Source organism: Nelumbo nucifera, chromosome 6, assembly GCF_055504915.1.
Source record: "Nelumbo nucifera cultivar China Antique chromosome 6, China Antique-T2T, whole genome shotgun sequence".
NCBI classification, from domain to species: domain Eukaryota; kingdom Viridiplantae; phylum Streptophyta; class Magnoliopsida; order Proteales; family Nelumbonaceae; genus Nelumbo; species Nelumbo nucifera.
In genome coordinates this window covers 35257627-35269923 of record NC_142654.1, presented here as the reverse complement: position 1 = coordinate 35269923, position 12297 = coordinate 35257627, and the positions used below count along the sequence as shown (strand labels likewise).

The 12297-nt window shown below is 37.2% G+C and overlaps 1 protein-coding gene across 1 annotated transcript; it reads left to right on the top strand.

The window, feature by feature from the left end:
- Positions 1-7737: 7737 nt before the first annotated feature.
- On the top strand, positions 7738-11323 carry LOC104606479 (uncharacterized). The gene is made up of 9 exons (XM_010271701.3): positions 7738-8203; positions 8571-8722; positions 8846-8941; positions 9025-9087; positions 9570-9638; positions 9725-9827; positions 9927-9998; positions 10693-10781; positions 10888-11323. Exons 1-9 carry the CDS (start codon positions 7861-7863, stop codon positions 11038-11040), a joined length of 1140 nt encoding a protein of 379 aa, XP_010270003.1. The 5' UTR covers positions 7738-7860; the 3' UTR covers positions 11041-11323.
- Positions 11324-12297: the final 974 nt, after the last annotated feature.

Genomic DNA, 12297 nt, shown 5'->3' with positions numbered 1-12297 from the left:
TATGACAATATGAGATGAGAGACTGAGAGAGTATGAGATTTGAAAAGAGAATTGCTTAATTGGTGGGATGAGAATGGTTGAGGATAAGATTATTTATAGGAATTGAAAATAATTCAATTATCCAAAATACCCTAAAAAACCGTTTTTTAGTTGTTGGGAAGGGTATTCTGGTTATTGCAAAGTCACTTATCACCTTACCCAAATGCCCCCAAAGTCCCAAACTAGCTATTATATTATAGGATATAGTTATTGGAGGGGCATTGTTGTCTTTTTCTTCCCCCCCAAAGCCAAAATACATAAATACCCCCTATATATAGGCTTATAGTTGTTGATTAAGGGGGTATTTCTATAAAACCTCCCTAAAAAAAGCTGAAACTAGCTGTTTGGGGGGGCCCCCCAAGGGCCCTAGCAACTTGTTTTCTCGAGCAAACTGCACTCGGGTCGTTGCGGGCCCATGGGCCATGCCGGCACATAGGCCGCTGGCGGCACAACACACACATGGTCTACATGATCGTGTCGTGTTGTGCCGGCCTACAGACCTAAAACCCCCAGCCCAGCATGGTCTGCATGATCGTGCCATCATGCCCGACTGTGTTGGGCCCCGAGCAACACGACCCAATGTACACCTCTAAATAGAGACTGGTTGCATTGAATTCACCTAAAGAAATTACAGTGTTTTTTCAGTTTGGGTACAGTGTTTAGAGTCTAGACTCTAGACTCTAGAATCTGCAACCGTTTTTGGTAATACCCAAATGAAAAAACATTCCATTCTGGCATGAACATGGATTTAAGAATAAGGAATAGACAATGGGGAGAGTACCTATTCCCTTGTTGGACCTTCTATTTGTTGACAAGGGTACCGCCATCTTCGAAACAAGGGACCTTTGATCTATTAACAAGGAGAATAAGAAGAACGAAAGGAGGATTCAAAGAAGAGGAAAAATATTCTAAGAAGAAGAAGAAGAAGACAAGTGTGTTTACTATCGGTTGATTTCTTGCCATTGGTGGACTCCATGCCATCGGACGTTAATTGTGTAGTGAAATCACGGGTGGCCTACTCTAGGGTTAGGGCTTGGAGGATAATGGATTCTTTTAATTTTTTTGTTTGGCTCAACTGGATCATCCTGCTAATGGGAGTTTGAACATTAAGGGGAGCTTGATTTTGAAGAGGATGATGTGTGTGCCTCCTATTGAAGGGTACATGCTTCCCATATGAACCGATGGGCTCCCAAGATGCAAGCTCACAACAAATATCCATGTTTTATTGGCTAGTCATAAGAATTCTCCTTTGTCACAAAAATGGGTATCGGTTTTATGTTTTGTAATTGAAGAATTGAGGAAGAAAACGTGAATTCATTAACTTGATACCTGCTAAACCATGGGCTTGATTCCAAATATTAAGTATACCTTGTTGATGACAATCACAAAAACTTAATTGAACAAGGAAGAGTGCTTAGCTCTGTTGTATAGGGGTGCAACTTGGTTAGATTAGGGTTGGGATTTTGACAAAATAGATAGAGTAAAATACAAATCAAGCCAAATCATGTAAATATATTTGCATTGATCTTTGATAAAATTTATAATAGAAGAATTAGTGTTATATTAGGACTTTTACAAAAATAGAGTAATTGATATACATTAGAGCTAGGAGGAGACATAAACTAGTGTATTATGTGAACTCCTCAGCAATACGTATCTTAACACCCCCCTCAAGAAAAACCAAGGGAAATACTATGAACTTATCATGCAAGAAGGTGAACCGATGTACATGCTAAGTGATGTAGGGATACTTGGCAGGCCTCAGATCGCGTTATGTGGCGTTGGCCAGATTAAATCTTGGCCGCACATCACCAACTGCTTCCAACCACTCCTAAGGCAAAGTTAACTATAAAAGGGGGCACTCATCTCAAGGTAAGGATACTAAGAACCATTCTTAGCTATTAAGGACTAAGTTCTAAGCTCTAGTTTATTGCCTGGTCCAACCCCTCTTTAAGCACTCACCTAACTTGACCGTCGAAGTCTCCACTCCTGAATAACACTTAGGGCCACTGATGTGTGCTCTTCTCCTGTTTATAGATTAGACCTATTGGCCTCGGACACTAGCAAAATCACCTTGTTGCACTCGGCCTCATATTTGGAAGCAACAATTGGCACCATTTGTTGGAACGTTTTCAAGACTTCCCTCTAAAAACATCATAACTTAATCCATCAAATTTTCGATATGACTGATAAGCAAGAAAACACTCCTAATGCTTAGAACCCCTCTCTCTAACCCCTTATATAGAGCACTCTCTTAATCTTATTAGGAGTTAATCCAAATCATATTTAGATTAGGACTTAATCTAAATCAGATTTAGATTAGCACATTATATTCTTAAGAGAATGAGTGCTCCATACCCATTTCCACAACCAAATTCAATACATGTCCATGTGACCTTTTAATCTAACCTTATCAGTAATTGGCCTAAGGCCCATTTTCTTTAAAGGCTCACATATCTAGGCGTTGCATGGCTACTTATGCCTGAATATTGTGTATTGTGAAACTCACAAAGGTAAAAGTTTCACACAAGTCCACATGGGTTTAACCTATCCCTAGAAAGGGGTAGGTCAAGTTCCCTATCTTAGGGCAAGGAACCCTTGAGCCAATCAAGTCTGACTCAATTTGGGCCCCAACACTTAAACATAAGTGATCAATGGATTTAGCCACCTTATGAAAACTTAATGATGATGGACTTATGTAAGATAAATCCCATGAGGTTATCAATCATCTAATGGTCTCTTGACCTTAACCTCTCAACCGTTAATAATTAAAACATTGCTCATAAGGAATGATCTCTTCCCTAACTACAAAATGTAGTGTCACACCCTCTGATCAAATGGATCATGGAATTAAAATCTTTTGCAAACATTTTTTAGAAAATGACATAATATATGTGTAAATACATTTTGTAAATTTGATTTCGAATACTGTTGAAATCCACTATTGGCAATTTTAGGTTTCCATCAGAGAGAGTGTAAACCCTGATATTCATTTTGTTTGACAAAGAGACCGGTCCTATCACATAATTACCTACTCAAATAATTTTCTAAATTACTCTTAATGCTCAAGTATTTGACCTTTGATGGATCTCACTAGTTGGCATATCAAAAGCAACTCAATCTAAGATATAGTGTAACAACATAATCAATTTTGGGATTAAATGCAACTTTCTAGTTTTGCCCATTTCTCTCCAAGGTTCAAGGCATAACTGAAAATTGGTTTAGGTTTAGTGCTTCTTTCAAACACCATTGGTTGAGTTTGGGGTCTCAACCTAGTAGTTGAGACAAGCTGCTCCACCAATTCAGCATCGCACCAGTGTCAACCTTGTTGGGATAAACTTTTTAAACTTATATAATGGTTGAGAACATTTTAAACTAACGTAAGTTTCATAACTGTCCAATTTAAGGAGTAATTTGCACAAACACACCAATCTGAAAACAACAATATACTTAATTATATTATTCATATATGAAAGTCTGTGTACATCAATGTCATTAGATCTAAGGGCATACATTGTTTAACAAGAAGTTGCTATTCCCATCCAAGAGAAGAATCAAGGTTTGGCTAATAGAAGTGGAATTTGAAGTTTCTATTGACTTCAATTTTTTTTTATGAAAAAAAAAGTTGCTATGGACAAAAGCATCAATCAAGAACAAGATGCAAAATTGAGATTGTAAGGCTAATATGATTCTAATACCATATTAGACCTGGTTCGATTGAATGAATGAACACACTCTCAAAGACTTGCAAGAGTTGCTAAGTATATATTGAATCATGCAATGGAAGTGGTTTGTTACGGGACTCGTATATCAAGATTGTTAGAGAGTGTGTGTGACGTACAAGTGCATGTTATGTCACATGGTTTAACAATATGCATGGAAGGCACGTTATAAAAAAAGGTAATGCAAGGGGAGTCCTTACAACCCAACTTGGGTTATAATTAATGCTTTAACTCACTTTTTGGGAATTCAGCTTAAGCTTGACTAGGACTACTGTTATACATTTACATTGGCTTGACATGCATGTAACGAGTCATAATATAACATGGAGTCTTCCAACACCATCAATGTTACATTGAAAGTGAATGTAGATGGTGCATCGAATCAAATTGGTTGTGGCATTGGAATAGTAGTAAGGAACTCTTTGGGTGTGAATTTCATATGCGTCATGCTATATATTAATGCTGCATCAAATCCACATGAAGTAATTGAAGATTTAATTTTCAAGGAAGGTATTCTCTTTGCTAGGATTGGGTCTGAAGTGTGATTTTATATTTTTTAGGTTTCTTTTTTTTAAAAAAAAATTTGGTTATTGGGAAGGTTTTTATACATGTTTTTTTATTAAAACAAAACGGGTCTCGAAACACCTGTAAATAGATGTATCGAGACCTTAATGATATTGTAAGATACGCTCAATACGGAGTGTATCGTATCAAAATTTTGATCCTTTGTCTAAAATTGATTTCGTTAGGAAATATATACATCATATTGCTGCTGGTTGCAAGAACTTGTTTCATGATTTTAAGCATCTTAATTTTTATCTCCTTCATTCATTATTGCCAACTATTTTGCTAACCATGTGGTATCTATCTCTAGGCCAGTTACATGGTCGGTTTCTCCCCAATTTCTAATACTTGTACTCATGAAAGTCTTAATGTAATGTTTTGCCTAGGGGCTTTAATATAACATGTCATAAGTTAGGTTGCGTTTGAATAAATTTTAGGATTTGTGACTTTCAAACCCCCTTGGTTTTATATTTTTAAGTTTTTTAAATCTACTCTTACCAAACACCTAAAACATTTTTAGGTTCATTTTTATTTCCTACAGCTTAGAGATTCAAAGCAAAAACTTATCCAAACGCGAGAGCCAAAGTTTATTTTCGGCTTTAGGTGGAAAATAGATCTCAAATAAGACTACAACTTGGGTCAGATTGGATTGGAAAATTATTAAATTTTCAATGGATTCAGTTCCTAAGGCTTAGTATGGAAGGAGTGGAAATACAAATATATAGAATACAAAACCAATTATTTTGTAGATATTTATACTGTATATATTTGTATTTATATTGTTTTCAAACTGAGCCTGAATAATTAAAATTCTTCAAATTGGACGACCCTATTTATAGCCCTAACCCCAGACCTCCACTGCAATAAATTAGAGCTTTACCTTTTTTATTTAATTTTATTTTATTTTTGCTTCTAAATTAGATACCTTATCAATTGAGTTAAGTTAGAAACTAAAAAGAGAGATCATTTTTGTTTGCCCTGCAACTAAATCACACAATGAATCCACCATTAACCCAGCGCGGCCCAGCCGGTCGGTGTAGTGATCCAATTACAATTTTGATTCGGATCAACGATTATAAACCATTGACCCAATCAGTAATCCGTCGATGGAATGATTAACCTATCTGACCTTAGATTATATTTTTGTATTTTTTTAAATCATCGATCAAGCCGTTGCCTCAAACAATTAAGCCGCCAATCGTATGGAAAAACGGTTCAGCCTCTCTACCCGGCTTTAAAACAAGATGGGAGAGCTAGAATCTTCTGCAAATGGGTATGGGTCATCCATGTTTTATTTGGTCAGTCATGAAAATTCCATATAGTCACACAAATGGGTATGGGTTATCTATTTTTGTAATTGAATAAGAAAACGTGAATTCATGAACTTGCTACCAATCAAACCATGGGCTTGGTTCCAAGTATTAAGTATATCATGTTGATCACTATCACAAACATTTATTGAACAAGGAAGACTTATTTATCTTGGAAGAATAAAAGAGTGCACAGAAAGCAACCATTACTAGTTATTAATGGGTTTTGATTGGTCAAAGCTTTTTCCCCTAACATATTTTTTCTTATGGGGCTATATTTTCTAATTTCCCTCCTTGAAAAGAGGATTTCCTCCCCTAAAGAATTAGATTGGTCCCCACACCACTTATAACCGTATATTGGCAACATCTTTCCATCGCCAAACGAAAACAAACAAATATGGGAGATGTTTCCGTTGTACGGTTGCAACTTGCTGTGAGGTGGGGATGTACGTAGGAAATCCAAACTCAAACTGACCAATCATGTTAAAATGCTTTGACCCAATAACTGATCTCCCTAAAACAGCCCAAACCAAAGAGTTGGATCACCTATCAACACAAGATGTTCTAACACCCTCCCAACATATCTCACACATTCAATCTCATTATGAGAGTGGGATCCATCATAAAAGTGAGGGTGTGAGGAGTCCGGATCATATGCCAATAAAATATATTCCAACCCTCTACTAACATGAATCTTACAACCCACATCTCATCATGAGACTAGGACCCACCATAAAGTTGAACCTGTTGTGTATGAGATGTGATGTGAGATCATATCTCAATGATGACATCATCATTTCTGATATTATCATCCAAAGATGTTTCCAATACATAGTGAGAATGTATTATGGGATATTATGGGGCATAGTCTTATGGGGGGCTGATTAGGGTTGGAACATGTTTATTGGCAGAAGATTTCAACTCGAGTGTGAAACCAGTCATATATGAGATATGCAGATCATGTTGGAAGGGTATTGATACGGCTTTTTTCAGTTGGCAAGTGATTCAGACTTAAAAAAAAAAGGTAAAATACAAAAACCTCCTCTGAAGTTTCTGACAATCATAAAAACCTTCCCTATAGTTTCATTTTAACAAATGCCTCCCCTGAACTTTTGAGAAATTCAGCAAAAACCTCCCTTCCGTCATTGTTTCAAACGGAAAACATTAGATTGATGCACCAGTTTTTCCAAATACCCATTCTACCCTTTTATAAATTATTTTACATACAAAATTACTGAAATAATCTCATTTTTAACTCAACAAAAAAGCATATTTCAGTAATTTTGTATGTAAAATTATTTATAAAAGGGTAAAATGGGTATTTAGAAAAAATTGGTGCATCAATCTAATGTTTTCCGTCTGGAACAGTGACAAAAGGAGGTTTTTGTTAAGTTTCTCAAAAATTCAGAGAGACATTTGTTAAAATGAAATGGGAGGTTTTTATGATTGTCAGAAACTTCATGTGAGATTTTTGTATTTTACGGTTTTTACCCAAGAAAATGAATACACACGTTCGCCCCCTGTTTCTTTACCCACGTCTAGAAATACAGCGGCAAAGAATAATGAAACAAGAGTCCAATCGGACGGTCCAAATTGATAGGATTAAGCACGTGAAATTTAAAGTTTGACTTTGATTTCCGGAATCCCAACAAACAAGCAAAACTATTAGAGGAAACTAGCTTCGTCGTCAGCGGTCAGCTGTCAATTGTCATCTTTCATTCTTTCCCAAACAGGCAAACACTATTTGCCACATGTCATTTAGTTAACCTTTATAAAATCGTGGGCGTTGTCTACCTGCATTATCTTTTCTCCACGTGGCCTTCCCTCATTGGATATACCAGATATCTAAATACGTCCAAACTCCAGGCACCATCATCCACTGGAAAAGTGAATATCCACCACCCAATCGCAACTCCCAGAAGCCAGAACTTCGCCTGATCTGGAAATCCATTTTCTTCCCTACACGGAATCCGTACCGTCCATCAAGGATCAGTCGGACACATCAGACGTGATCGACGACTTCTAAAGTCTTCCCAACCTAGCTCCATGCCCAGAGAATCTCTGATCTGCTACGTATTTAAGAAACGAGTGGACGAGGGTGTTTACACTTTGCTCACGAACACGATGACAGAAGTGCACCACCACGGTGGATTAATGAAGATCTTTTCATTGGGATTTCGACTTTAATGGATTCAATATGAACTAGTTTTAGGAAGAGATTGGTTATGGAATTTTCGTTGATTTCTAGAGTGCGGAGTCCTTCTCTTCTTTCGTTTTCTGCTTCTTGCTCTTCTCCTGCGGGCCGAGGTGGTTGCTTGGACCCCAAGTTCAGTGAGCTGCAGGTGAGGAGGAGAAGGAGCTTCGATGGGTTTCGGGTTTCGGGCCCATGCGTTAAGGCTTCGGCAGAGGGGAGTAGCAGTGAAAGGATTGAGGGTACGCGGGAGGGAGAGAGGAGAGGATTTGCAGGACCAGCCATGGAGGTCACGACCTTTAATCAGAGCTTTGACGATGCAGAGTTCCCTGTTTGGGAGAAATTGGGTGCTATTGTGAGGCTAAGCTATGGAATTGGTGAGTTTATCGATCCACAAAATTAGATCCAATTGACTTTGTTCCTAGTAGATTCTTGTTTATTGCTTTTTACATGTTTCCTTCGAGTGATTCCTACTTTTCCTCTAACATTATATATGTTACAACGTTGAGTTGGTTTTAGCTAGTTTTCAGTGTTACTACTGATCCTGCAGTTCCTTCCTATTGCTTTGCTGGTTGGACTGTGAAGTGAAACAACAGATTTCCTGGCTCTACCAATTTCTGGCCTCCTTTAATCTTATAGAAGGATTAGATCCAAACTATATTTGTCTAATTCCAATAAACTTATATATTCTGTTTTCAAAATTTCTTCATATTAATTAACAAGCTCTTGTTTGGCAAAATTCAGGCATATATGGTGCAATGGCTCTAGCAGGAAGATTTATATGTTCAGTTACTGGAATTGATTGCATGGGAGGTTTTCATCCATCACTGGATGCTATTTTAGAAGGACTTGGATATGCAGCTCCTCCAATCATGGCCCTTCTCTTTATACTGGATGTATGTTGTTTTCTTATCATCGACATAAAAAATTTCCATATAAGTTGATTATGCAGTTTTCTTAGTAAGTTGATTGTTGTTTGAGTCTGGAATGCATTCAGACAAGATTACCTAATTTTTCAGGATGAAGTTGTGAAAGTATCACCTCATGCTCGTGCCATCAGAGATGTAGAGGATGAGGAGCTACGGAGCTTCTTCTATGGGATGTCGCCTTGGCAGGTAATATATCAGCTGATATTATCTCCTTATTCTATGTATTGCAGAAACTGTGAAATAGATCTAATGATCATATTCTTTTGCAGTTTATACTCATTGTTGCTGCAAGCTCAGTAGGGGAGGAGCTTTTCTACCGTGCTGCTGTTCAGGTAAGCTCCCATATATATGACTAACCTGACCTTTTAAAGTTTCATTGTTAATTTATACATTTCTAATGAGTTTCAAATAGTTTGTGTTTCTTCTCAATAAAAAGCTCCATCATGGAGAAGTTGATAGGACTCTGATGTGTGCAAAGTTTATTAATGTATCTTGTTTCTTCAGTGATTCATTTCTGATTTCTAATGTAAGCAGAGCCATGAAAACCCACTTGAGTTGAGGCATCTTCTAGGCACGGCTAGTTCATGCTTTACCTTGATGGGTTTAGTTGGTTAAGTCATGAGTTAGGTTGATGGATTTTTAGCATGGTTAAACCAGGAAGCTTACCATACTTTGAAAGCTTTACTTTAATTATGTTCCCTGTTTCCATACATAGATTTCTACAGATTAGAGATCATGAAAGAGAAAAGTTTCTACTAGAGAAATCTTCTTACGTTTAGGAACAGACATTTCTGATCTAATCCTTTACATGTAGGGAGCATTGGCTGATATTTTTCTAAGAGGCACCGACCTGGTAATTGATGCTCGAGGAATTGCATCTCTGGTATGGGGAACTCCTTTAACCTGTATCTTCCTTGTACTGAGATTGCTGCTGTTTTGTTCCGTTTTAATTTTCTAAAACCTGTGCAGACTGGTGTTCTTCCTCCATTTGTTCCATTTGCTCAAGCATTTGCAGCTGTTCTTACAGCTGTACTTACAGGATCATTGTATTATGTGGCTGCCTCCCCAAAAGGTTATTTTCCTTCTCTGTTGTAATCAATGTTTTTTCACTGGTTTCCTTCACTCCCTGTTCTTGTTTTGATTCATAGATTTGTTTCAATTGTCTTTTCAGATCCCACTTATGTAGTTGCACCAGTCTTACAGTCTCGCTCTGCTCGTGAAGATCTGAAGAAACTCTTTGCAGGTTTGTCCTTTATCCTAGAACCTGAAGCCTATATGTACCACCTTTTCTTTTGTGAATTGCACTCAGAGTACGAGGTATTGAGGATGATCACTAAACTTGAGCAGCTTACAAACAAATTACTAGATACGCGCATAATATCCAGGTTATGAGACCCATCATTCAATGAATGCAGATAGGCTGTTAACTCTGCAAAATATTATTGCTTTGGTCCTAGGAAAAAGTTGTGGGGTGTTGTAATGGATTTGGGACTGTTTGTTGACATGAAAATAGAGGTTATCTCTGAAATTATTAGCTAGCTTTCTGCTTCATGGAAAGGTCTAGATACTTGGATACCTATACATGCCTACCGTGTCAAGGATTTTAGGAAATTGAAAGTTATATCCCTTTTTCCTGTATCCATTTCTGTGTCAATACCTGTATCTAGCAACCTTAAGGACAAATGAGAAAAATAGTACCTGGGAAATGTAGGTAATAGAAATTTCCCATTTAAGCCATTCAACAGATTCTGGGCAACCACCATTTTTCCTTACTCTTTTGTGCCAAATTTGGTTTTTACAAGTTCCCATGTACTGTCACTCATGTCTGGTGTCTTCTTGATGATTTAACTTATTAGATTCCACTTGAAAGATCGAATTTTGTAACAGCTAGCATTCCATTTGAACCATTTTTCTTGTGCCGGATGTTAACTGTGCAGCCTGGTATGAAAGAAGGCAAATGAAGAAGATATACTCTCCTCTCCTGGAAGGTCTATTAGCCCTCTACCTTGGGTTTGAATGGATTCAGGTAATTTCAGTTTCAGTTGCTTTCACATCAAATATCTTTGGAAAATATTTCAAATCCTTTGTTAAGAAACTGAGATGGAGTCGTTTCCTTTTTTCAACTCATGCAGACAGACAACATTCTAGCTCCCATTATCACACATGGAATATACTCTGCGGTCATATTGGGACATGGCCTTTGGAAGATTCATGATCACAGGCGAAGACTACGCCAGAGAATTCAGCAGGTTAGATTAGAAGGAAGAAATTCAAACAAATTATAGAAGCTGAGAACTAGGCTATATGAAGAGGCATCCCCCTCTCTCCCCTTATCAAATTAACAAGGCTGAGAGGAGTCTTATCAAGGTGTGGAGTTATGTATAGATGTAAATGAGAAATGTATTATATGCGAGGACTGTTTGTATATGAAAAGCATGATATGTACACAGCATGGAATACTCATTATAGAAGAGGATATGGAGCCCCCTATGTATAAAGTATAAACTAGCATCTTTTTTGTCAGATACTCAGCTCCTCTATTAAAAATTAAGCACATCTTCCCACCTATCATTTGTTTGGATGTTAAATCCATTATTATTAGCTCATGTGTCTTTTACGCCAGACTTGAGGAGGCCCCTTTATTGATTTTAATGTAGGTTTCAATTAAGGCTGCATTTGTTTCCAGTGCAAAAACAAATATATACCAATCAAACATTCCCCTGGCCCGTTTATGAATACAATCTGGCTTATTTTTGCATGGATAAGCTTTGTATTCCAATCAAACAGTTTTTGGTTGTAATGAGTACAAACACGGATTTCAAGACTGAAATCCACCTTTTTTACATTAACCAACTATGGTTGCAAAGTTTGTATCCAAAAAATTGATACAAACTCTGTATCAATTGTGAAAACAAACATTTCTTGGAGTTGAGATAACTGCCATTATCAGTACACAAATGTATGCTTACCAAACGCTTACAAAATTGAACCAGAGTACATTTAAGTATCTTATGCATAACTGACGTTTGCACCGCAAACAGACAGCCAAATGAATTTTGTAAAAGGTTTTCGCAAATAAGTAGAAATCAACTGCATCAAGTTTCTAAGTCTTCAGTGTCCAAAATCAAGGGTCGAAAACCAACTGCAGCAGGGGAAGCCGTCAACCCAAGGCCTCGTTGACATTCACCTAGCCCAAGTTTTGGGTGGTGAGCAATATTATTGGCTCAAGTTGGGTTGGCCGGTTGGGGCATAGTCTTCCTCACTACAATTTATATGCTTCTTGGTCTTTTTCTTAGGCTGTGTTTTTCTATTCACATAATATATACTGCATTAATCGAAACATTTAAGCTGAAAATCTGGTGAAGATAGATACTTCTAACTTGTATGTTTTACAATTTATCCACTTCAACATCTTTGCCTCGGACGTTCTCATTTAATTAAATTAAAGTAAAGATGGTCTTATAGTCATTTTACTAGGAATTTAAATTGAATAGAATTGCTTCAGATTTTGCATTTACTTGTGATTATGCAACTTAATTGAT

Bases quoted from the DNA above. Each gene is read 5' to 3' on its own strand.
- LOC104606479 (XM_010271701.3), top strand. From the start codon at position 7,861: ATGGAATTTTCGTTGATTTCTAGAGTGCGGAGTCCTTCTCTTCTTTCG. The intron at 9,639-9,724 runs GTATGGGGAACT...AAACCTGTGCAG, and splicing joins CTCGAGGAATTGCATCTCTG to ACTGGTGTTCTTCCTCCATT. The intron at 9,999-10,692 runs GTTTGTCCTTTA...TTAACTGTGCAG, and splicing joins TCTGAAGAAACTCTTTGCAG to CCTGGTATGAAAGAAGGCAA.